The 27,604-nt window shown below is 44.0% G+C and overlaps 1 protein-coding gene across 2 annotated transcripts; it reads right to left on the bottom strand.

Moving 5' to 3' along the window:
* Positions 1-206: 206 nt before the first annotated feature.
* Positions 207-27,390, bottom strand: LOC131262997 (uncharacterized). 2 transcript variants are annotated; one of them, XM_058265113.1, is made up of 11 exons: positions 27,288-27,390; positions 26,270-26,612; positions 24,486-24,551; positions 7,278-7,386; positions 6,958-7,209; positions 6,484-6,564; positions 5,648-5,761; positions 5,166-5,255; positions 2,904-3,241; positions 2,721-2,814; positions 207-2,653 (listed from the first exon to the last, which is right to left on the bottom strand). In XM_058265113.1, the coding sequence occupies exons 2-11, from the start codon at positions 26,347-26,349 to the stop codon at positions 2,543-2,545; spliced, it is 1,335 nt and encodes a 444-aa protein (XP_058121096.1). In that variant the 5' UTR covers positions 26,350-26,612; positions 27,288-27,390; the 3' UTR covers positions 207-2,542. The 2 variants fall into 2 exon arrangements, with proteins under 2 accessions (XP_058121096.1, XP_058121097.1); XM_058265114.1 differs by lacking the exon at positions 6,484-6,564 and having other exon boundaries at positions 2,730-2,814.
* Between the last annotated feature and the right edge of the window lie 214 nt (positions 27,391-27,604).

Raw genomic sequence — 27,604 nt, 5'->3', positions numbered from 1 at the left:
TGTCAGTATCATAACGGAATATCTTGATTTATTCTATATTTAACTGTTAGTTTGAATTTCCTTCCGTGAATCAAACTGAGGCATGCGCGGTATGCAATAGACATTGCGCGATGTTTTCACGCGATGAAATTTAAAAGGCAAGTATTGATTCTTTCTTCAAATTTTAGTACACATTGAATCAACGCCACTTTTTTGTTATTCTATTAGTATTTTATTAATAGTATATGTTACACGACCGTCCGCTGTTCCGTTTATTAATTTTGTTTTCAGTTTTCTAAGAAATGGTTCCCTTTTTGTCAATCTGTTCTCTGTTTTCGTTTCACCTCCTTCCCTTTCTTACTTTTAATCAATACCTAGGTGTAATAATCTACTTATCTGCCACTTAAAAATAATATACACGGCCGCCTGGTAAACCATTACCGCCTGCTGAGGGTAACGTACGAATTCCCGTCCACAAACGGTGCACAGCAAGCAAGGGACGATCCGGTTGTAACAAAATTTTGCTTTGCAAAATAAATTCTGTACTAAAAAGGCTACGTTTATCAGTGATGTAAATGAAACGCTTTTTCACTCTCTAAAGCTGTCCAGCAGGTGGCTACGGACGCCGTTAGTAATTGCACAAACATTCGCTACACCGATATGGACGATAAGGACGGCTCTGCCAAACTCATTCCACGACTGACGACCCCAGCCAACGTTAGACACGCCGTTGTTGGTCACCGTATCATCCGAAAATCGCTTATTTATACTTCTTTCACACCGGGAACCTTCTTTTGCGTGAATCGACGTGCTTGTGTACCGTGGATGGAGAGTTGATCCTGTGCTTTTTTTAACCAAATTTGTACTGCCTCGTAGAACTGGACTTGCCATTGCCGTTCGCATGCCGTAACGGAACTGAACCTTAGCAGCGGTTGGGAAAGGGGGGTATTGAAATATACATACGCTCGTAACCTAACTGCAGCATTCGTTAAACTTACCCCTAAAATGCATCTCATTGAAGCAACATTCATCACCTCGCATCCTTTTCTAGCTATAAAACTCATACATTCATTCCGTTTATCTAACGTTACGACCACTCCTGCTATCTTTCCACTCCAACAATTAACATAAGAAGGCAACAAGCTAAAGCGTTTTTCCGTTTTCTTCTAGCTTACGCTTAAAGAGCTGATAAAGCAAACTTAAGTAACAAACGAGAAGCGGCTTGCGGTAGGGTAGTGTTTCTACACAAGACGGGTCAGGGTGAGCTTTCTGAGAAACAAGGAATCTTTTCCCCATTCCGTCTTTCCACAATCGGTTACAACTACCCTCTTCCTATCTCCAAACTATTTTCGTCCATGGGAATACTTTACAAATTTAGTAATTTCATATTTGTCTATCTTTTTCTTGTTGCTTGCTCTCTATTGTTTAATATCATCTACTTTTTATTGTTGGCAAATAGTGGTACCTTACCGCTGTCCCTTACACGCCCACACCCACACACCTTTTGACGTGCTGCTCCCTCCCTAAATTGCCGGCCGAATTCGTTAAACGCTTTCGTTTGATTTTTTTCACTTCTCCTGCTTCACCCATAAGTTACAATCAGTTATGTTATTAAGTCTTTTTTTCCTACTCGGGTATACTCGTACAAAAGAACACATAAACGCGTACGCGTGCATTACACGTACGCAAAAACTGTTCCTGCGTTTACTTGTTATACTGCTGTGTGCAGTAGTTTTCATCACAAACATTAGTGAAAGTTATTGTAACCGTGACCGCGAGCGCTTTAGTTCGAACGGTTTACGGTTTAGAGTTATGGGTAGGTGAATCTTTCCTGACTTTTTTGTTAGCGTCACTTGGAAGCGGATTTTTACTGGAATTTTGATGTTTAGAAACCCTTTCCTTACACCGTTTCGCTGTGCTCGAGAAATGGAATATCTTATCGTATTATTGCTTGAGAACACTCACAAGAAACGGGAGAAATAGCTGAGAGTTGAAGAGTAACAGGATAGTAAAACACCTGCACAACATACATGACCGGAGCTGCTGGATTATAGAATTTGTTCTGTATGTCTTCGATTCATTAAAATGTTCTTTGTTCTATTTTGTTTTCCTACTACATTTCTCATTGATTGAATCACATGAATGGAATGAGTCTGCCTAAAGGTTGTTGGCAATCGGTACAAAATTTGAAACAAATATTTTCAGACCATTGAGGTTGAAAGCAATTTTAATTGGTTTTGTTGTCCTGAAGTGTCGTTGATTCTCCCTAAAACAAATGCCTAGCTAGGGATGGCTTCCATTGTTAAAAAAAGCTCTTGGACTCAGCTACTTTATTTACATTTCACTGAATATGCCAAGATCGCATAAACGATAACAGATCGAACGAATCTGAACCAGAACAAAGAGAAGGGCTCTTACATTAGAACTAAACATGATTAACTAAACGGGGAAGATTAGAATAAAACAATGGTGAGTGTACGGAAATTGTACCGATTGAGGAAGTAAGGGAGGAATATTAATTCTACACGGCTACGGGCAGATGAAAATGTCGTCTGCGGTCGTTTTACTCGGCCAACTCGTCGATGCGACACCGTACGGCGTGCTCCACAACCTCCAGACTCGGGTAGTCGAGCTCTTTCACCAGGCAAAGGGTGGCCGACAGGAGATTTGAGTTCTAGAAAAAAAGGAACATAATATTAAACAATTGCTCAGTGGTGTCCAATGTGCGGGAGAACACAAACCCTACTGACAGGCCTTCGATGAACGCCAGCAAAGTGGTTAAGAAGTGCATTGGAGATAACACTAGCACTATCGTTGAACCGAGAGTCAGATCTCCTAAAAGAAAAGCGGGAAATAGTTAGTCTCAAAGTCTCAATATCATTTCATCTCATCACGGAGTAAAAAGTATGAAAACGAAACGATACCTATTTTCATTCCGTCGCCGATCGACATCCTCCCATTCGTCTCGCGAGTCCGGACCCTTGCCGTTACCGTTGCCATTCCTGTACTGATACAGTTCCCGCTCGTTCACCGTACTGCCGGCAATGCTGCGCCGATTCTGCTGATAGTTCGATTGGCCATGCTGTGCCGACTGTTGCTGCTGCGGGTGTTGCTGGGAATGGTGGCTGTTGGTCGAATGCTGTCCACCGTTGTTGTTATTGTGTGCGGCCGGCGACGACTCGTCCCACTCGGTCAGATCCATCTGGCTGTGGCGATAGTGGGCGGGCGGATTCTGACGCTGATAGTCCGATTGATAGTATTCCTGGGCGGGAAGGCGAAACGAATCTCGTTGAACATGTGTCTTGTATATGTTAGTTTGCTAAGAAGATTTGTTTCTGGGTTGCTCCTATCGATTATGGTTATTGCTCGTGTGCTGTATTTAACAGTGTTACTCGGAAGCATTCATTGGCACCATAATCGATAGGATTCAACCGGAGCCATCCAAATTCAACTGCAACCATCCGGATTCAACCGGATCCATATGATTGATTCAAGTGAAGCCATCCGGAGTCAACCGGATCCATCCGGATTCAACCGGACCCATTCGCATTTAACCGGGTCCATCCGGATTCAACCGGAACCATACGGATTCAACCAGATCCATCCGTATTCAACCAGATTCAACTGGAGCCATATGGATTCAACTGCATCCACCCGGATTCAACCGGATCCATCCGGATTCAACCGAATTCACCCGGGTTCAACCGGAGCCCTTCCGGATTCAACCGGACCATACGAATTCAACCAGATCCATCCGGATTCAAGCAGATTCAACCGAAGCCTTATGTATTCAACTGGATCCACCCGAATTCAACTGAAGCCATGCGGATTCAACCGGATCTATCCGGGGTTTTAACCGGATTCATCTGGATTCAATCGTATCCATCTGGATTCAACCGAATCCATCTGGATTCAAGCGGATCCATCCGGATTCAAATGGATTCAACCGGAACATTCCGGATTCACCGGAACATTACGGATTCACCGGAGCATTTCAGATTCACCGAAGCATTCCGGATTCACCTGAGCATCCGGAGTTTAATTTAGTATTCTATCTGATTCGGATGCGGTTTAGACAGACAATGTTCAATCTGCAGCTTACGACTGATAATCCGAAATTTCTTCCATTGGAGGATTGTTATTGGAAACTAATTTCAACACATTGACTCAACTAATCATAAATACATAAAACCGGTTAGTGCATCGTTGAGTGCATCTTTAAGTGCATTTTTCCATGAAATATTAGGTGTTGATCAAAACTAGAATAACGTGAATGAAGGCTTTGGCAATCAACAACCATTTTAATTACATAAATCATATTTTTCTAAAATTAAAACAAAACATAAGACATAACGTCACAAAACTACTTTTATCGGTTCGGTGCGCAGCTGAAAAACCTTTGATGCAATTACGATGCGGTAATAATAAATAAAACATCTCCAGCTGACCACCCAAAGAGCAACGCTGTTGTTGCTGCCTGCTTTTGCTGTCCACGTTTTGTTACGGTTTATTTACAACGCGGTCTAATTCTTCCCATTAATCACTTTCTGTGCGTTAACAAGCGCATAATGGGCGCTCTTCTATTTTACGGTCAGTTGGTACGGAGAGGAAAACCCAGGCACTGTGTTTATACATACGTTCAACTTCGGTGCCAGACTTTCCTTCTTCTCATGATCACCGGGTTTAACTCTTCGATAGATGCACCTGTTGCATTGGCGGTGCGTATCACCGATCGCAAACAAAACGTTAACAGGGTAATATTTATTTAACGCTTCCACCCTTCACCATGGTCGATTCCACATCGCAATAGGGTTTCCTTGCGGCGCAGACTCGGAAAGCTTCCTCAGCTCGAGCAAAATAATTACACCATAGTAATGTGTACGTGTACACACATGTACTGGACCGATTAATTTCCCGTCGAAAGAGGAAAACCCAACCGAACCATTTCTTCTTTCGATAAAGCGGCGATAGTCGGATCCGGCATTAATGAGGGTGAAAAAGATAGGGCGTAAGTGTAAAACAGGAAAGAAGGGCCCCTATTGAAAGCCACACACCGGAAGCATTGTCCACGCTTGGTTGACCGATCGAAAGTTGTAACGATTAACGCAGGGAGACGCGCAATCAATCGATGCATTTCTGATGGGTTTTGTTTTTATTCCTTTCTTTAAGTGCATTTTAATGCTCACCTTCATCGAGTGCGTTGACATGCTCGGTGCAATCGGGACCCGCTCTCGGTAACCCGACACCGGGCTGTCCTGGTCCGAGCCTGGCGATCTCTGTTATTTTTTGTTGGTGATTGGTGGATGTTGTTGGTGCACGGATAAATTTCATCCAAGGATGGTTATTGTTTTTTTTTTGTGGTTGAAGGTAGTGGTGGTGATGGTGGTGTCCATGATAGTGGTGCAAAAATGCGCGATCGTACAGAGAGAAAGTTGGATTATTGGATTATTCATACATAAACGTAAGTGAGTTGAATAAACGTAAAAAAAACAAATGACTCTCTCGTTTTGCTTCTTTCGGTGGCGAAAACCAACGACTGATCAAGTGAAAGACTTATCCCTTAAGTAACGTAATGTCGTATTCAAGCTGATTGGAAAAGTGGTTGGACAGATAAAGCGCACAGATAGGCAGGATAACTAATATATAAACTACCAGTGTTTTTCCTTACATCGTACTGCTGGTAAGAACCGCGGTGGTTGTTTGTGTTGTAGTGCGAAGAAGCATGCGAATGCTGTGGTTGGTGTGTCGGTGGTGAATAGCAGTCCCGATTCGGGGGAGTTCGCTGTAAAATATAATAAAAAGTGGAATACGGACAATGGAACGGAAGAACCGGAAGAAAACTGGTGTTGTGAGTAGTGTCGACGTTAAACGACGAGAAAAAGGGACGAAGAAGTGAAGCATTTGTGACTACAACAGTGTAACGGCAATGTGTAGGAAAGATCGATAGAATAGTGGTGCGCCAGTGACAGGGAGGAACAAACGAAACGAAAAAAGGAAGGATGCATGCAACAAGCAGGATACAAGTCCTCTAACTACCCAACGTTCCCCAACACTTACTAAAGATGCCCGAATGAAGTGAATGAAGTTGTAACGAACGGCAGAAGTGCACATGAAAAAAGGAGTGAGACATAAAAAAGCACTGGCTCAACATAAACTGGCAAAATTTACAGCCCTTCGAATGGAAACCGCAGCCATTCCGTGAGCTACCGTACCGGAGCTTTTTGCCAACGTCTGGCGTACTTTCGGGCCCTACTGAACATGCATGGAATGAGTGAACCATGTTTGGAGTGTTGCTAGCGGATATTCAAACTGCACACAGGATGCATTCGTGAAGAGGAACATTTCCTTCGGTAACTCAAAGCCATTCAGAAATAAAAAAAATACACGGAAAATGGAAACCCATCCATTCACAGCTCCCCGATTCCCAGGGGGGGACGTGGATCCTACTTTTCGATGGGGGGAAAAACGGAAGAATAATCTTCATTCGGAGATGCACTTTATTACCTGCAACGGTGAAGACGGAATCGAGGCACGGTCCGCCGGATCACTGATGCACTCGGATTCCGTATTTTCCGGGCTCATCTGCTGCACGGAGTCCCGGAGCCCGCAGCCGGCCAGCCATGGTGATGGTGATGGTGATGGTAGAAGTGGAAGGTTATTAGCAGACCCGTAGGTTAGTGGCAAAAGAGTCGTTCCCAGGGTTTGAGGTTAGATACGGACACAAACACAGTGGGAGACGGGCGCAGGCGACATGATGAGGCAAGATCGGTGATGGTTAGTGGACATGGAAGAAACATGAACAAGACACGTGAGATTGGAAACGGAACACAAATTAAAAAAAAATTGCATGGCGAGTGGGTCTGCGAGGATTTTTACGACGCTGTTAATCATATTAGAACTGTGGCTCCACATTCCTGCCCGGATCTGTTTTACTGTTAATGGCGTCGATGGGACACAGGATGCGGTTTCTTTACAAACCTCTATAACAGGACTCTGCTGACGATGCTGCTGCGGGGGCGGTGGTGGCGAAGGATCATCGTAAACCGGTTCGTGCCGAGGTTGAGCGACCGGCGCCCGCATCGCCTCGGCAACCTCCTCCGGCGTCACTTCCACATTGTCCAGCTTCTTTAGATTTGGCAACGCGCGCAACACTATCTGGCGGTAGTTTGGACCGGCACTTTCCACCAGTGGGTTTTCCTCCAGCCAAAGTTGTTTCAGTTTGGGAAGGTTCTGTAAGCAAACATTTAGGTAAATAAACTCGATTTGTCTAAAGATCCATGATAAGGGGGAAAACTCACCTGCAAATACACCAGCTCGTCGATGTCGGTTAGATTATTCTTCCTGAGGTACAGCTCCTGTAGATTTATGCAGTTTTCAAAATCCGCCAGCGTACTGATTCGATTCACACTGCGGAAAGGAGGAAAAAAATAGACACAAACAAATAAGTAAGGCTTTAGTCGAAATAGTTCGAAACATCCAACGTTTACAGGAAACATGCATTTTTCTTTGCCCAAGAACCCGAATCACCGGAAATTACCGAGAGCAGCACAAGAAGCGAGGTTGCTCGCACAAACCAAGTTGTGCATTTTCTTTATAGAGGCCGCACCGAAAACCCACCACTGGCGTGTGCGTTTCTTTGTCCGGCCCCGGCAAGATCGTCGCGGTTCAATCGGCGTAAGTTCTGCATTATTCATGATCGAGCCACAACAAGGCGCTTGCAGGCGGACAGGCAAACGCATCGGAATGGAACAAAATAGGTAAATAAAAAAGAAATACAAACGACCCGTAGACGGAGAGTGGGTTTTCCACGATCTTCAGACAGCAAGCGCCGGTCGGAAAAATCACCCAAGTTCAATGGATGGATCGCACTGGCGACTTCCGCACGAGTCGTTAAATGTTGACTAGAATCGTTTTTCTCACAGGTTATTTTTCATTTTTACTGCAAATAATTCGGGGAATTCGAACAAATTGACCCTCGGCATGTAGAGTTGGTTGGGAAATTTGTCCACGGATGGATTCTATGATTAGCGTTGAATAAATCCATTACGAAAAAGCAATTAATGGGTGGTCTGCCTGAGAATTTTGCTTGAGGATCTAAACCTGTCCAAACTTGTTTCAAATAATAACACATTAATGTCAAATGTGACTTAAGAAAAGGTAGGAAAAATGTCCAGTGGGAAACGTCCCACAGGTTGGTTGAATCATGGGGCAGAAAGAAAACAAAAAGATCCAAACAACGAGTCACGGATAAACTACTATTTTTGCAGTATTCTCTATTTCCACAATAAAACATGTCCTAAAGAGTACAAACAATGAGAGCAATTAAGAAAATTGTTTTCCCATCATCATCATCACCATCAAACAGTTGGCCGGAATATACAAAAGACAGCTGATTGATGCTAAGAAAATGAGGAAAACTTGGAAGAACTCATTGGAGATATGATACTAATGAGTTCTGTACGTTCGTTTGAAATGTGTCGAGTATTAACACTTACTTTTTCTCATTGATTGCTACTGAAAACCTTTGTGTTTTCCTTTCACACTATTAGTCAATTACATTTCTTCACTTTCCTGCGGGAAATGCGATACAACAAAAGACGCACCATTATTGCCCACCGTTTCCTTTCTTCTCGATGCACGAAAATTAAATCGACCCTTCTCCCTACGGTATTCGAGCGAGACCAAAATCCACGTGGAGCATTATACACGACGTTTGGGAATCAATTAACCGCTTCTTTCAACTTCTTGGCGCGAACGATGCAAGCAATCCGCAACCATCAAGGGAATGGAAAGTCCCGAAAGACTTGATAGCCTTTGCCCGGACTTCCCGGCACTTCCCGGGCCGCGCGACGCCGACGAAGGGCTTTAATGTTTGCTAACCATGCGAACGCTTAGTTGTGGAGCGAGCCCTAAATTGTGGCGTTAAAAGTCGAGTTCCAGACATCTGGGAGGGAGAAGATAGCAGCGCCGTTCGATGATCACGTAGAAGATAGAGTAGTTTCCTGTGAATGATTGATCGTCATTGGGCGCTAAACGAGGTGAAAGTAAAATGCAGCTCCAATACAGACGAGTGGAAAATGTCCGAGACGCTTTACATTTTACCAAGACAGATCAATTTCTGCCCCTAACGTATGAGGAACCCTATTGAATGTTTGCAAAGTGTATCCTCATTAAAGCATGAAATCAAATCGAATACAAAAAACTTTATCAATTACTACACTCTTTTTTTCCAATACATTATCAACGAAGTAACTTTTGTTTAGTCCCGAAAAGTAGGATCGCGGAATAGACGCAATGTTAAGTTGAGCGGTGCAATTTTTCCACAATAAACTACAGCAGGAAAGTTTATGGCGAATGAAGCCCCAAAACCACGACGATCAGCAGCGGCCAACAAAGATTTATTATCGGAAGCATCAACCGAAAGATCAGCAACAAACTAAACCGGTTCAGTTTGAGCGATCGCTTCCGGAGATCCGGGGAACCAACGGCCGAGTTTTCGACTCTAAAATGGTCGAATTGATCCAACAACGGTACTATCGGCCGGGGAGGTAATGAATGGTGCCCGATATAGAGTAGGTGATATAACCTACGATGCCAATAAAGCGATTACGGCGATCGATCAGATATAATCTACATTATCTGGGTTTGAACTATAGTTTCCTAACCCTGCGCGAAAACGGTGGAAATCAGTTGCTGAACCTGAAAAGATGCGCCTCTTATGGTTCGTTGCATACAAATTCACTGCACAATTAACTGTTTCAAGCAAGCACGCAATGGAAAACTGTTCTTAAGGTTCACGGCGAAACTACGTCAAAACCTATAGACTCCCTTGGGGTCAATGGACCATAATACTGTTGCACAATATGCTCCAAGTCAACTCTTTTTTGAGGCACGAGCCGTGGAGTTGTGTGCAACAGAACCAACACCAATTGACCAGGCTTTCGAGACCAGGCCGGTCCCCAACCAGAGCATAATTGGTTTTCTACTAAGGCGTCGTCCGGCGACACGCCGATTTACTAAAACCCGGAAGTGTCGTACCTTGCGGTCCCGCGTGTCGCGTTAATTGTGAACAAGCGTTGCGAGACCTTTTCTGGTCATTCTCTCTCTCTCCCTCCCTCGAAGCATAAAAGGATTGAAATAATTAATAACTGGATTTCTGCGCACCGGAGCGAACCGTTCCACACTGTCTCGGCGACGGAAGGAAGTATTAGCAATGTCGAATTCATTTCACTGTTCGTCGGGCCAACTCTCCCAGTCTTCCGACCCGTTTTCCGACAAACTGGTCCCTTTTTTTATTTTCTTACGACATGGCTAGCGGATTGGGGAAATGGATACCTAATGCTCTTACTTTTCCGCTAAGCTTGTATCAATTTCAAGTCTCATTATGCAAGCGCCGGTTTAATCTAATTAATTTTCCCGTACGAACGACGCCAGGTGGAAGTGCAAAGATTTATTGAACGACCCCAAAGTGATGGCATTCTTTTGGGAGAAAAAAAATCAAGGGGATATAAACATTCCGAGCGAAACCAAAAGTATTTGATGAATGAATTTGATAAAATTTAAATAACTACCAACAACGAAAACTAACTTTTTTCGTAATTGGGCGTAAAGGGGTGAACATTTCGGTTTTCTGAACATTTTCAACTATCGATACATTTCAACCATCGCTAACAATTAAGTCCAAGTTTCGGTGTCGTAATCTTAACGTTTACGTCTTCATACGTACGGCTCGAAAGTCGAATCACGGTGTAACATAACCTACCCCGCATCACAAAGCATATGAAATCGGGCGAAACGCACATCTTTTCCACCCACCGAGGTGGGCGAAAAACCACCCATTCAGCAACTAATGTCCATTTCTTAACGCACCGCATTGATACGACGTGAGGCGGAAAGAAATTGTTTTCCACAAGCGGTCCTAAAAACGATCGACGTGTGTGTGTCGTAACGCAATGCCCACCCTCAACCGAATCCGAAGACATAACCTTTATGAACAGGACTAATGTGGCTCTTGCTTATAAATCTCACCATGTGCTGGTAATAAAATAACTACATCCTCCTGTAATCCCCACCACCGGATGTAGGAAGAGAATCGCACGGTATGTCGTTGCTCAATCAACCCAACAATATTGGACAACGTTTGCAATCAATTCGCAGCGCTCCTTTTAAGGAAAATTGCAATCGCTCGGAAACGCGGCAAAGCAAAACATCACAACAAAAAAAACATGAAACGTTAAAGAAAGTCCCAGCTCGTCCAAGGCAACGGTAACTTCCTTTTGATTAGTTCGACAGAACTGATTACTTTCCCGTACAACGACTCGCGCGGGAACGCGTTCCCCTCAAGATAAGTGGTAGTTTATTGAAAATTATCCACAATCGAAGCGCCCAAAGGACCCGAAAGGAACAAAAAAGGGCAACCGAATGTAGACACCGGCGATGATGACAGCAACGGTTGGCAGCGTTCCTAAAGTGGATATATGTGGTGCTTTCACCATTTCCCTCGTCGGAACATTTGCCTACCCCGCCATGGTTGATGATTTTTCCCTCTTTCCTCTTCGCTTTCCAAACTGGTCCCGGGAGTTTATTTATGGTCAACGTACACACATAATAGCGGCAAGCGTCATTATCTGGCCTATTACAAATTTATCGCCAGGATCGCGAAACTGCAGAGGGGTTGCCGGGTTTGAAAACGCCGGCTGGAGGCACTGAGTGTCGTATAAACGATGGCCCTGCCGGGAAAGTGCACTATGTCATAGAAACGTTTATTAAAGAGACCACTTTATGATCCCGTGGAGGGAAGAAGAACCTACGGTGCATCGATGGAGCGAACAGCAATTGCAACTGCACTTACATTTCCCGCGGTACATTGCATTTCCACTGCGGGGCCATTTTCTGCCACTCGCACGTATCGACACAGACTCCATCAGACTCCGGTTGATTTCCAGGCGGAACCATTTTCCGGATGCATCGGTGCCAAACGGACTGTTTCCGCGTTCTAGTGCTGCCCGTCGGTGCCGATGCACCGTGACCGAGAACCCGTGCCGTATCTGATCTGCCCACAATGTGTGGTCGGGGTCGAGTGGCTCTCAGCACGGTTTTGCTGCTACGGTCTTTGTTTCGAGCGCTCGAATAAATTATGTATAACATACGTTGCAGACAATGGGAAACTTCCGTGGCTGGAAGACGGAGTGGGGGGCGGGGGAAGGTTTGTTTTATGTTGGCTGTTGGCACTGTTGCTCTCGTTATGCTCGCTGGCTGAGTGCATCGTGACATACAGAAGCCACAAACACGGCTCATTTTTATTTAATCGCTTTCGTTTTTTATATCTTCAAGGTGGTAATAAGAGTTGCCTGTGTGTGCCAATAAGATTAGAAACACAAGAAAAACTCAATCAACATAAATCGTCTTAATTTCAGTGAAATGTGTATGAATAAATTTCTCAGCATCGATAGCTTTTCCGACTGATGATTGACCACACGAAATTTGAAATATTTAATTGCAAAATAAAATGCGATGAGATTATTATTATTCACCTTCTTGAACTAAGACTCTCTTATACCAAGAATTAAAATAATAATTTTATGTGTTTTCAATATACAAAATATTTTTCATAGTTACTAATGCCAGACCACAAATGTTTATGAAATAAATATTTACATATTTGCTTCTTAAGGTTGAACAATTCTATCAAATGTATTTAATGCATGAAATGCATTGCCATCCAATGAAATGGTAGTTTTTATGTATCAACAAATAATTCAAAAATAATTTCTTTTCAATATTGATAATAAAGGGTGTCCCCGAAAGTATGAGCACGATTTAAAAACTAGGTAAAAAATAAAACCTGTGCCAGAAACTGAAGTTTTGTTTCATAAACTGTGTTTGGGTTCTGTTCTGGACTATTTGTGAAAAACAAAAATTTAAAAAATTTAATCGTATGCTACATTAGATCTGTCGCCTCTGATATGGCTCGGCACAGACTTGTCGTGAACGGTTTTCGACAATTTTGAAGGGTTTAACAGTTTTTTTGAAAACTGTTGATGTTTTCCGCAGCTTTAACATGTTTTATCAAGTGTGCCTTCGTTAGCGCCCAAAACATCTCAATCGGTTTGGTCTTGGGCGACTCTTCGTCGAACTGATGCATGAGGGTTGACCACACAGCAGCTTGTCGTACAGCTTCCGGGCCCGATGTTTAATGCATGCAGCCTGATTTGCCCTCCCTTTCGATTTCTTTTGGTTTTTGTACCATTTTAAATTCAATCTTGCCTTGTCTCATTGGACGTTACTTTTTGAGGTACCCATTTGTTGAGACACATCGCGAATGGAACTTTCCTATTTTTGCTTGAATGCTTTTGCTCTTTCCCGGTTCAACTGTTGGTCGATAGGACCAGGTTTTTGACCACTTTTCGGCGTATCTTCCTCCCGAAACTTTTGGATGGCGGTTCGTACGGCTCCGATACTCACACCTACCGATTTCGCTAATTGCCTTAGCGAAATGTTAGGAGTCGAGCACCATTTGTGCAGAACGCTTTTGCGCTATTTGACGGAAATGACTCGCGTTTTAACAGAAACGGTTGAAAAAATTAGTTTCGATGCATTATCTAGTAGGTTTGAATGTAAACAATCAAACACCCGAAGAATCAACTGTTTGGCGTCATCCGTTTTCCAGAAACGTAATTTAGAAATCGTGCTTATACTTTCGGGGACACCCTTTAATATGGCGGTAAAGCTTCAATCGTCAAAATCGCGGTAATTCTAGTGTTACTACAAAAACTTACAAAAAGTACATTTTTAATACTCTAAAACAGAAGAATATAAGTTTAATGTACTTTTTTGCATCGAGGATCAACAATACAAGTTTAAGATTTTTTTTTTTGTCAAATCTCAACACTATTATCTTTGAAGAGATTTATTTGTCAAATTTTAACACCTTTTTTATTATTTTCCTGAGTTATGGATCTATTGTAAGCCTGAGTGGAATATGCTTGTATTCAATATTAGAGCAGAGACCAATAGATGATGAAGAAAAAGAAACTAGAACGACTAAATCGAAAGATAATCTTGTCCCGAATGATTGTATAAAAATTAATGTTCACATCGGTTCAACAACTCTTGCTAGAAGATCGAGCCCTTGAAGCGCAAATGAGGCAACTTTCTCATCCGGACCGCGGCTTAACTTGCCACACCGGATGGACCGCCACAAAAAGCCCCATAAGTCCCCCCTCCCCTTCCTCTGAATGGGCTTCTCGATCCTCTCAGGCAACCTGCCGGAAAGGGTTATTGAATTAACATATCAGCTGTTTAACAACGCTGCATACGATTAGCCCACATCGCAGCCAGCCGGCCACGACCCGTCGTTGGCCGGAGACGAGTTACCACACACTTTCGAGGCACCACAAAATACAGCATACCACTCTGGCGTTCGCCACAAATTTGGAGCTTCCAATTCCGGTCAACCTTTGCCAGTCTTTTAATGTTTACAACTGCCCAAGTTTCCAACTGCGGACACGAACGGGTATGACCTTCTCCGGCACACTCGCGGTAATTGTATGTTTGCACTATTGGGAACGTAAACACCCACTAAATCACAGGACTCGCGGCGGGCTCGGTGCTTTTCGCGTGCCATCGCGCCGCACTTTGGGGCCAAAAGAAACTAGTTTCAGCTCAAGGTTAGACAAATAGTAAAAAAAAAAACCGGGGGTCCTACTTCGAAAGTGGTCGTAGGACTTTAAAAGTTGGCAAAAGGAAAGACATTCGCGTTGCTGTCGTAAGTGCTTAGGGAAACGCTACTATTTACGGAAATACCATCCAATGGGCGGAGGTCAGTGACATGGTACACAATTTTCTCCACTTGGCGCACGTTCTAGCGCTTCGTGAGCCAGTCCAGAATTCTTTCTCATTGCTAAACTAAATGTAATCCATTTGACAGGAAGCAAAAAAACGCATCCCCATTCACATCAAAAACGAACATACACATAACAAGGAACCTCGCCAGGAAAAACGGAACTCGCGCGGAACTCGAAAGCACCATTATCAGATAACTTTGTGTACCGCCGACCCGCGATGTGTTTGTGTATGCGTGTGTTTAACGAGGGTGTTTTATTGTAGCCTTTCTGTTTCATTCAAGAGAATGTTTTCCCTTCATATTTCCCTGCCTTTGCTTCCATCTACTGAAGCAACTACCATTCCGTAGGTCCCTTCACTCGAAATCGATGTAAGTAACCTTAATTTGATATTCATAATTCATTAGTTGAATCAATATTTTCCTGGCCGTGGTCGCGAGTGTGCGTGAGGACTCGACCGCGGTCTCCACCGGGGACCCGGGACTGGATAAAACGCTGGTTGTTTCACGCTTTGCCTAGGAATCCGTCGAGATCGACACACATGCAGGGTCATAAACGAAATGTCGAATATAAGCCACGGCAAACAGTCGCGTTCGATGGAATATAGCTGGTCCCATGATGACCGACCAAAGGCGATAGACACTGATTGATGACTAAGGATTGAACCGGATGACAAGCGACTCGCCGGGGCTGAATGTTTGCCGGGAAAACTCATCATTTAATAAATTGACGCTACCGAACATTTCACGCGAATGACGAAGACCCATGCATGCGGGGATATCGGAGTTCGGAAGTGTTACCATCATTTGCTTCGATTTGCATGCAACGTGTGGGTGATTTATCATATTCAGCACTTTTACTTCCTTTTGCCCAGCTGAAACGAATCAAATGTGTTCCAGAAAGGATTGGAAACTATTATAGCCATTTGCAAAGTGACTCGTAATGGAGGGACCATTTGGAGTTACAAGTTTTTTGAGCTTAATTTTTCTGAAAACCCGTGGTTAAAAAATTTATTATCTTGTGTTAACCCTTTCAAGCCCTAGGCTTGGTGGAAAGTGGAGCTGTGTGTGTAATTTGTGGTCTAAAACAGGTTCTTACAATCGAGAATATTCTAAAAAAAATTTTTAAAGTACATGCCAGATACCGAAAACCCGTTTTGTAAAATTATGTTTTTTTTTTATATTAACATTAATGAAAAATACACATATTAACTACGAGCGACAATAGTCCGCACATAACATCTATTAATAATATTAACAGTATTAATTTAATACTGTTAAACAATTATTTCCAATCAGTTATTCTTTATTTATTTATTTTATATCCTTCTCAAGGAGATTCGATCAATCATTAATAAGTTAAATATATCGTAGAGCAATTATTCACATTTGAACACACTCAAACCAATAACCGACACCCAAAACTGACCTTCGGTAGCCTTAAAAGGAAAAAAGCAAACCTCTCTACCATATTCAAACATCCCTTTAGTGTAAGATCAAATTACCCCTTTCAAAATGCATCCTGCTCGCGTCGTGCAGGAAATAAACATACTCCTACGTGCGCCAAATTCATTTCATATGTATCTCCTCGCACACTCAAGGTCGCCTCTGCCATATAAAGTAGTGCAGCGTAGAGTAGGTACGAGGGATGACCTAAGAGCACTGGTGCTGCCTTTGGTCGAGTCCGCGAGGGGGTTGGACACTAACGGTCAAGTGTTGCGGCGTAATAAACAGTCGCGATTAACACCGCCTTTGCATGCCAAAGAGACGCGCGAAACGACGAAACTCACTGACTCAAGAGGCTATGGGGGAAAACAAAACAACACCAAGCCGCACGATCGCGATCGCGATCATCCCCGACACGCGATGTCGAAGATGAACGCACACAAAAAAGCATTCAATTGCGCGCTGAATGTTTATGATCGACGGAAGTGTAATGTTTGATTGATTGGCGGGAAGCTTGGGGCACATGTGGTCACAAGAGGGAGGGCAACAAACGAAACCAACCCATCTGGTATGTTTCATTCACAAACTTTTCCTACGACACCCGGACCGGTGCCGTTGAGCTCGTCGGTGATGAGTCTTTCTAATTCCGTTTCCATAATGAACCACAAATTGGTCGTTAACCGTTGCCCGCGGGTTCGTTATGTTGCGGTCCCATTCTTTCGTGAAGGGGTTTTTTTATATAGATACTTTAACATACGGCTCAACTGAACTATTTTAACAACTCCGCACGCATCTAAGCAACGATGTTACAACACGAGCGTGTCGACCGACCACCCGCCGAACGTGGTGTCAAATGTTTTGGGTGAAACAAATTGAATTACGACCGATCTATGGCGCGCAAAGGAAACAACAAGAAAAACTCCAACTTTGCCCGCGCCCAAAACCAAAAAAGACCAAAAAACTATGTGGATGGAATAGAAGGGAAAAATTCAACGCACAGCATAGGACAAAGTTTGAAGCATGTTTAATGGATCTTTTGCAATCGACACCCGAGACCCACACCGGGGCTTCCACTTCATTTCTATGCTCGTGTGGTTCGTTTCGTAATTGAATTGTTTTATGCTTCGTGCTTCTGCCCAAGGGGAAGGGAATCGTGAGACGCACGAAAGAGGAGCTAAAATAAAGTCACCTTAATGCATGGGCCATTGCTGCTAAATCTCATTAAATGATTCCCACGAGATTTCCACACGTATTTCGGATAAACGACTGGTGGTTGATGTCGGCCCTGGAATTTAGTGATCTATGAGAGTTTTCAAAACAATTTATCCTTTGTTTAGGAAACTACTCAAAGAAACATAAACATGTAGAGAAAAAAAGTTTTTTTGTAAGAGACCCTCATCAAATCTATCCTAGACAACAAAATTTGCGATATGCAACATAATACACAGCCCGGACGTGAGGGAACTAGAACCATCAAGATGGCCAAAACCTCATGATAATGACCATTTCTTCTATGGGTCGTGACGTACCCTTCCGTAGATACCGAGCGATATTACCTGTTAAAATAAATTGCTCGGACAGCGAGCGAGATGAAACCCAACCGACGCCTTCGTCCAAGAAGGAAGGATCCAACACCTCGCCGCCTTTTGCGAGCCAACCTTAACTTGGGGCCAAAAACCTGTTCCCAGCCAACACACACTCCAACTCCGGCGACTCCCGGCGAGCCAAGCCAAAAAAGGAAAGGTTGTGGAAGCATCAGTTTCAAAATCAAGGTTGCCACAAGGAGTCGCGGAGGTGCGTGTTTGAGCGAGTGCGAGATCTTGCGGGTCGGTCGCAACCGGAATTCTCTAACCAAACCAACCTACCCCCTTCCCTACTCCCTTTTCCCCCCACAGACGATTGTCACAGCAACAACCTTTGGTGATATTTGCGTTTTTTGCGTGGGTGTCCACCCGACCCGGGGGACGACGGAGGGTTTGAAGTTCGTCGGAGCGATTGAGTTTGTTAGGCACGCTGTTGGTGGATTGACATGGGCTGTAGCTATGGAAAGGTGACTAGGCATTAGTTGCGCCGCGGTGACGGCTATGGTAGTTCCTAGTTTCAGCGTCGAGGTGTTCCCTCGGCTGCCATGACACAGCCGGACGGGTGGACAACTTGTCCCGGTTGAACGATGTTGATTTTACAAAACAAAAAAAAAGCGACAACTATTACCGACCACGGAAACGAACCGGTTCAATAAAACGAAGAAAAATGCTTCAAACCACGAGCGAGCCGTTACTCGGGGTGCTTTTTATTTCGACCAGTTCCCCGACGATAGTCCCACCGCAAGACGCAATCGACACTTTCACTATCTTCAGAAAGTGTGAGCACAGCAAGCAACCTCCAGCAAACGCCACGCAATCGTATCTGACTTCACCAGAAGCTAGCGAGTTCCTGTATTTATGCTGTCCCCAAAACGAGTCACAACTGGTTGAGGTGGTCGTGAAAGTCTTCGCCATTTCTCTGCCCCTCCTGAGCGAGCAAGGAAACGACCGAACGTGGAGCAGTTGCGATGATCGTAATCTTAATTCTCCGGTTAATGTTCGTTGTCTATTCATTTATGCATTCACGTCTTTGTAGAGGGAAATTAGGTTGGTTCGTCGGAGATCGACAAGAGCAAAAGCAGTACGCCGTTGTATGTTAGTGTCAACGAAAGCTAACAATATTAGACTTACGTTTTACTCATAGTGGATGTTTAGTGCCCTAGCAAAGTTCTAGCAAAGTCTAGCCCCTGACAAAATAACCTTGCGTAGATTAAGACTTTATAAAATTAAAATTCAACTTGATCTCGGTTTTTGGCAACTTGTATATGCAACTTTATAGCAATGGGACTAGTGTCGTGCGTTATGAATCTTTCGGCGCGATTCATTCCTATGAATCTTTTACCTAAGATTAATTCAGATGGATTCATAAATCTTTCGGGATTCGAATCTTCAGACGTTTATGAATATCTTTCGAAACCCTAATGAATCTTCATGAATCTTTCATAGATATATCACGAATCTCCATGATTGTTTCATAGGTCTGGATGATGCGACCAAAAAATAGGAGGTCCTTCTACGCACCTTTTTTGCTCATCATTTTTCATCAGCTGATGAATCTTTGAGATTCATGAATCTTTCATTAAAAGATTCATGAATCTCTAAACAGCAAAGAACCATTCAGATTCATGAATCTGAAACTGAGCTACACAACTCTAAATGGGACACTTTCCAACAGCACCCTTCATGAGGATCTTTTATTAAATCGAATCGTTTTTCGTTTTAAAAACGTAAAAATAAAGAAAGAAATACCTTAACTCTTTTCAAGTGCTTTTAAACCGAGAAGCAATTAAATTCAGCAAAATGTATTACTAACTGCTTTGGAATTTCTTAAAAATCTATCAATTACTACCTTTTTTCGAGCGCTTGGAATAAAATCAAAATAGTCCATTGAGATGTTAAGTAGTTTTATGTACGTATCAATTATCGATTCATTATCTTACAATGTTTTTGTTTAACTGTTTGGTCATAAGGAATTGTTTATTTCACTCATGATGTATAAATTATCGTTGTTTAATTTAGAAAACACACCTCATGCAGCTGGTTTTTAGCAAGCCAAATAAACGCTCATCGAATGAGTGCGTATCAAATCGATCAAAATCAACAGCACAGCGCTAATTATGCCAGCTGTTCAAATAGCCACTCTTATCACCTGCAATCCCACCCGAGACACCCACCCACCCACCATCTCAACCCATCAATTATGTTTAACTCCATTAATTAACAACCAAAAACCGGCCACATCTTGCCGGGTTTCTCTCTGTCCCGCCCTCCCCAAAGATAGCTTCGTCTTCATTAACAGCACTTTCCTCGGGGCCCCAAGTTTATCAGAGGGCCTCCCCGGTTTTCCTTAAGGGCGGGTTTTTTTATCTCCTTTTAAATTTCGAGATTCACAGCACCGATAGTGGAATGCGCTTGAGCGATTCCTCAGCATAGGAACTAACCGAGGAACCGCACCACGAATACGAATGCTTCTTTCACTAGCGTGAAAGTCACATCTCCCTCCCCCTTTCCTTTAGATCGCCCGAGTCCTAATTATCATTATCAAAAGCTTCACCACCGGCGAGGAGCCAAGACGGGCTGTTTTTCTGAATTTTTTATCGTAATCTGCACCGCGGAGCGTAGCGTAACGCTTCAAAGTGCTGATGCCGTTGTTGATGATACAAGGAGAGCCAAAAGGAATTCAACACCATGCGCGGGACTGTCCTCCGGTTAGATTACAACCCTGGGGGTGGAACGGAGTATGCAGAGATGGATGAAAAGTTCTTTTCTCGTTTCGATGCGCACGAGAAGAGAATCGCCCGTTTAATAAATAGAAAAAAATCCATGTTGAGTCTAATCCAAGCATGAACACTTTTCAAGCGGACGGAAAACACAGCGAGCTTTTCACACAAAGGAAAAGCATTTAACTGACGATGTGTTGCAATGAGTAAACGCTGTTTGTACAACAACGAAGGTGCTGGGAGGATGCATTTTGCATCCCTTGGTTTATCGAGAAACATTGTATTTGAAGCTTGTAATGTTCGAGCTTTCTTAGACACAGAATAGACACACACACATACACATCAGGAACAAGGGTGCAAAAAATGAAGCGATTACACCTTGCATGACTAGGTCTGTTTTTCCTACCGCAACATACTTTCCTTTGAGCGCCGCGGGACAACGTATGATTTGTGATGAAAAGGAAATGAGGTGTTGTTTCTTTGTTTCCCTTCGGCTAGGAATTTCGCGATCGAAAGAAAATGATACTAGAAACACAGTTCTGCTGCAAATATGTTTGTAACGACGTGCTGGCCCTTCCCAGCATTGATCGCCCAGCGGAGAAGGAAACGTCGGTCCGTTTGACACGGTTTTCCATTACATGGCGACGCGCACAGCTGTTCCCTCCGATGGGCAAACACTAACCCTAATTGCAGGTTCGTGCGGTCGACATTTGGCGCCCAAAAGCCCCGGTTGGAGTCCAGGGAGCCACACATTTATACCGGACGAAAATACGACGCCGAATCCGTTCGACTCGTGTGGCCTTGGTTTCATTTCTGGCCGTGTCGATGATTTGTGGGGCAATGTAATGCTAATTTTCAATTTACACGTGTTTTCCTCTTTTTTTTTTTGTTAACTGTACCTTTTCAAGGCAACATTGCTTTAAGGAGACCCCAAAAAAGCAAATATTGTGAAATTGAACCAATAATGCTATAGGTGCGAGACAAGATTTGTTCTTCCTTTACCGGCAAACACTGTGTAGTCATAATTACAATTCCCAGAAGGGACCTTTTAAATATGGCGAGTCCGCAGGCCTCCTTTAATATGTACGGGAGTGCTGCCCAAACCGATGACGTCCGATGGCACCGAAAGGGCGTGCCATCGTTTGGCCATCGTTTAGCCAGGCAAACAAACGACGCAGAACAGCTTTACAGGCCTGTCGGATAAACGTTCTTTTCCTCAAACCGGCCGCACACACTCGGGAGAAGTGGAAGATTTTCATGGTTTTTCATTCGTATAAAGAAAAAAAAAACAAGGGAAAAATGAAACACAATATCGATCCGCCCAGGAAGGGGTCCACTTCAATCCTTCCCAGGACAATCGAGTGTGTCATTCAAGTGTGGTTTCCAGTAAGGCTTGTCGTGATGATCTTTGGTAAATGAAATTTAAAATTTTTTATCAATTTCACATAGGTCACCTCTAAAAGGAACTCGATCAATGATTTAGTTGTTGAGGAGATTGTTTAAAAAAAGTCCCATTTAGACAGCAAAAAATATTCCAACTTAACTGGAATGACAGATCTTTCATTAATAATAAAAACATTGTCATGTTCTCAAATTTGTTACCACTTACATTTTTTTATATTACACGGCGAGCCTTGGGGCATTTTAAAGTAAATGTAAAATGAAGAAATACCTTTGGAAATAATTGTCTAATAAAATGAAAGTCAGATATCAGCCACCTTACGCCAGACTCTGGATGGAATGACGAGTTCTGAGCTAACCAAGTACAATTTGGACTTTGGATTGCTTATTTTGGAAAGACAAAACAGTGGTCGTTAGCCCAATTTGTTTGAATAAAACGAATGCGGAAAAAGCTTGTAGTTCTTTTTTCCCAAATTGAACCTACAGTTATTGGATGCATGAAATGCAGTTGATTTTTTATGTATATTTTATTTTATATTTTATTTTTTATTTTTTTAATCTCTCTCTTTCCGCCCAGAACACAAATATTGCCCAGCAAACCGTGGGGCTGGGAGAAAGTTGCCCTTTTGTCCGGAAGCAATTTCCGCGAGCCCTGCGAGCCTTGACTCGTGTCGCGAGACCTGCGCCATTAGCGTGCCCCTGCCGTGTTGCAAACGGCGTGGACAAGTGTGAGAGCATGAGGGTGACATCATTCCAACACTTCCTGATGTCCGCAGTTGGTCGGCATGGCCCATGATGGTAAGACCCACCCCCGGCGGATGACGAGAAGTATGATGATGTATGACAAAAGAGCTGATGCTGAAAATGGTGACACAACGAGAGGCAAACTCTTTTCTCTAGACTTTAATCCACGCGCCACCACCGTGGTGAGATCATTCGATGCGAGTTTATACACTCCAGCATTCCCAATATCGATCGCGTTTTATTGAAGGTGTTACCTCTTATATGGGCGTACTTGATTTGACGGGTTTGCAAAAGCGTACCACGTTATGTTTATACTTCATTCCCACCTCGATGTAAGAAGGTCTAATGATTCGTTCGTGGGAATATCTGCACGCCCAAACTGGGTAGCCAATGTCTTGCTCGGTGGCCACTACAGCACTTGCCTCCGTCAAAAGAACGCCAACGTAAACTCCACCAGTTTTGGGGGTCCAAGTATTCGGAAAGGTAAAAAAGGACATGCCTACAGAGTTCGAGTTTGCGGACGCACGAGATTCGGATGGTTTGCAAAGTATCGTTCCATAATAACGAGTCAATCTGGACGACCACGTCAAACTTTAGACACAATTAACCGTAGGCGAAAGCAATGCAAAAATATGAATGGTGTCAAGGATCATGACACATCCCCATTATTTTTGTCTTCTCATACCAATTCCAGCAAGTGTAAACCTACGTGATTTCTTACCTCTTCATCCCGTGCCATTAGCAATAAAAAGTGTGCATCAAACAGAGGCTAACTCTCACACGCCCCATGCGTGAACTACAAGCATAAATAATATCATTAAAAAAGTATAGTTTCATTCGCCAAGAAGCGCTCAAACTACCACTCTTGTGCCAATTTCGCATTCCGGAAACAAGGGAACACACAGGATTCACCATAAGACCACTTAAGTCTCATTAGCTCAATATTCATATAAGTAACTGAAGCACGCCGTGTTTGTTCGTTATTAACGAAATGTTTCATTGTTCTTGTACCAACCCCACCAACGCCAACGCAAGGAACAACCCAAACACGTCATCTAACGTGCAGAATTATTTCGTAAGTTCCCCGTTTCCTTCACCCCGCGCATTAGTTTACCGTTTCGGGCTGAATTCGAGACGTCAGACGGGATTGCGTTGGTTCGTCGACTCATTCGAGGCGTTAAAAATATGCATCAAATGAAAAAGTTGGGGGATTCCGTACGGTACGCCACACGAAAGGAGAGTCAGCTATGCTCGAGTGCCCGTACGATTCTCATTAGATCCAAAGCGACCGAAGCCTTACCTCGCACAGGTATGCACTGTTTTTATTTAGGTATGCCACTGGACCATTAAAAATCGTCAGCAATCGCGCCTCGAAAGCGTCACGCGGACCTCCACACCGTGCCCCGTGCAGAACCCGGTGCCCGTCCGCCTCCAATCGCGTTGCGTGACTTGATAGGCTTGGTGGCACTCGTCGCTTATCGCAAAAGTTTCCCTCCCATTGTGGGTGCGGAGACGGCCGGTGTTGGCGTTAACCTGCCCACCAACCTGCTGAAACATCCCCGATGCCCTTGGACCTTGCCGTTTAAATACCCTACACACCAGGCACGACAAATTTGTTGGCAATTTTCACGCACGTAGCGAAATGCCTCCGCTAGGCCACGAATCGGTTTCCGGAAAGGTTGCGGCATGAACATCCTTCTTAAGCGAAATCGTTATGATAACGAAGAAATTCTCCACCAAAAAAAAAATGGATGCGGCGCCAAAACCTACCTGAAGGCAAGCACTTCCACTCCACGCATGCGCCGAATGATGGAAACGTCGCTCAATTCACTGCCCCTGAAAGAAGAAAATGAAAGAAACCGTGATTAGGGGTGATTTAAATTATCGATGCTTGTGCGTTGATAAGCGAACGCTGCAAAATCCGCGAAAGTCGAAGACGTCGATGTAAAAGCGGTAGCGTTTTTCTGAAGTGGAACGTTGAACGACGGCAGCTTAAGACAACGCCGACGAGGGCGCTTGTAGTTTGAAGGGCTTTGGCAAGATAAAGCACCCACGGTGGAAGACCTGAGCTGATAAAGATGCGGACGAAGTGGGTTGTGTTTACGGTTTCACTTCCATGTAGAACAATACTACGACATGACCGATTCGAGTCACTTGTGTTAATTGATGCTAGTGGTTGATTGAGGGAAGGCATATCCATTTTCCAAACAGACAACATTTTAATACAAAAAAGGAGGAAATTGTAGAGATTATTCAAATCATAATTTCAAACACAATCAAATCAAAATGGAGTTATACATATTTTTTGTAGCTCCAATCAAAACCGGTGAAATGAATGACTCACACACCGTAAACGAACGATCTTGTAGGTAGATCGACCATTCGAATGGAAACCAGTACAAAGTTCGCCAAAGATCAACACTCGAACGAGAAGCGAACCAGCGCTCGAGGGTGTAGGATTACTTCATCCCCGCAATCAAGCATAGAATTCAAACCGCCACCGGTCATTCATCCATCGCCTCGGGCTACGGAGTCGGAATGGGATCGGACATTCGCTGCCTTCCTTCGAGCGCGCTTACCAAGCCCGGGACGGGGAAGGTACGCCACTGGAAAATCGTTGGTCCGTGGGACGCGAACGGAACGCTCTAAACGCGAATGGTTTTTTCTCGGAGGCGTATCGTCGGCGAAATCTTGTCTCAAACCGGTTGGTTTGCATTGGTTGTAAGTTGATATTTGATTCAACGAACCTACGATACCAACGTGAGGTAGTTGGACACCGCGGCTCTGCAGAAAGAGCACCGTGATGAATATTGCCCGAACAAAAAAAGAGCCACGAAGTGAAATCATGTTTGCAATAAATTAGTCTATGATTTTACGATCGATTTAGATATCGATCAGCAACTGAACGGAAATGAAAACCGGCTCCTGGCATGCTGCATTTCTATAATAAAATTCACGTGTATAATGATTTTAAATGAAAACCATTCCCTTTGGAGCACCTAAAGCATATCTTACCATTAAAGAAACGCATTCCCTTGTACAAAAATCTCCCATATTGATAGAAAATGATGAAATGATTGGTCTATCCATCTAGAGAAGCGAAGAAAACCTCTTCTCCTCCTCCCCGGGGGGAGGGCGCAGGCACATCTGTTGCGAATGGCAATCGCCCCGCCCCGCGCCACACACTCGCTGCCCGCGACCAATGAACTTCCCGCGTGAGATTATCGGTGTTTGTGTTGTGGTTCCGTTTCCATTTTCCTGACGACGTTCCCCGTGCCGGATTGTAACGGGAACTGTGTCTCGAAATGTTCGGCGCGTTAGAGCGCATGGAACCGTTCCTTCTAACTCGCTCCAGGGTGCGTTGATGGTGGGTTTTGGGGTAAAAACCTTTGCTACGATGATAGAAAATTAGACTCCACTCTTGCACGAGCGTTCGGAGACGCTCGGCCGTAACAAGAGCCACTTCGACGAAGCCGATGAAGTTGATAGGTAGATTGAAATGTAAACAAAACGTATCGTTCAAGTAGGGATGACGTTGGACTTCCACCACTTACCAGCAGTTTAGCTTCTTGATGGCGGCCAGGTCGGACTGCTTCGATCGGGCAATCACCATTTCCTCCGTGAGCCGAGCCATGATGATTCAAGCCGGTTGGTATGAGAACAGGGAAGGTGTAAACAATTTGGCAGACTCCCCACCGGATCGCACGGCCAGCCGTTTGTATGGTTGACTGCAGGACTACCGCTTACGGCACCCGTGGCCTGCTCGCCCGCTTGACAGATAACAATCGATTCAACACGAATCGCAGAAACCCTTGGAATTCCACTTCTTCTTGGCACTACTACGAGGTGGCGGCACAAATGTCCTTAGCGCCACGCACGCGAAAAAAAAATGATACACTGAAAGGAGGTGAAGTAATATTGAAATGCGTTGGCACTCGACACCGAGAATCGAAGCTACACAAATTAATACCGAACGGAAGTAGTTAGTGCTCGAGGGCCCATCGCATTATGCTGGCCGAACGACTATTCCCCGTGCCACTTTGTGCCACTTACAACATGCTTGCCTTCTTTTTTCACTACTTCAATTCACTCCCTTTAACTCTGTGGGGTAGGACAAAAAGCATTAGAACATCTCCACAAGACACGCTGCACTTGCACGATGTTGCTGATGAAGATGTTTTCCCGAGTAACCCAAAGGCGAGGTAAGTGTTTGCAAAATAATGCACACAAACGATAGGGCGCCACGAGCTGCGATCTCACCTTCAAAGTATTGCACAATAAACCCCGCACCGATTCTCGCGTACTGTGTGGCAAATGCCCTTTCGGAATGCACTACACACGGCTCCCGCTCCCTTACTAGATTCCTTCCACTTTGTGAAATGGTTTTTCTCGTCAACGCGATAAAAAAGCAGAACAGGCAGAACCTACCACGCGACACACCACACCACTTCTTTCACGGCCAGCCCGCAAATACGAACGTTGTCGGATGGGGAATCGAGCGATGGGTGGTGATTTTCCCGAGCCGCTGCTAACCGAAATAACAGTAACCCAACATAGCAAACACAAACCTACTCTACACACTGCACACTGCTAATAAAGGCGAACGACGAGCGTAAAACTGGGGGAAGGAAAAACTACGGTCCGCGAACTCGGACCGTTCGCACGTCCGAAACCGTCAACGTTGGAAGAAACAATGCAAATATGTTATCCAAGTGGCGTTTGACAGCTGTTTCGCGGTGCAACAACTTTTCAGGCGCATGCATGCCTGACACACTGACAAAAAATAGAAAGGAAAAAACTTGTAATTTTTAATTGTTTCTAACTTACTGAAACTTAGAAGACTTACTCAAAGAGAAGCTTTGCTTTGGCCTTTAGTTGAAATATTTGTA

This window comes from Anopheles coustani, chromosome 2 (genome assembly GCF_943734705.1).
Source record: "Anopheles coustani chromosome 2, idAnoCousDA_361_x.2, whole genome shotgun sequence".
NCBI lineage: Eukaryota > Metazoa > Arthropoda > Insecta > Diptera > Culicidae > Anopheles > Anopheles coustani.
The sequence above is the reverse complement of the archived record's forward strand: the minus strand, read 5'-3'. Positions and strand labels throughout refer to the sequence as shown.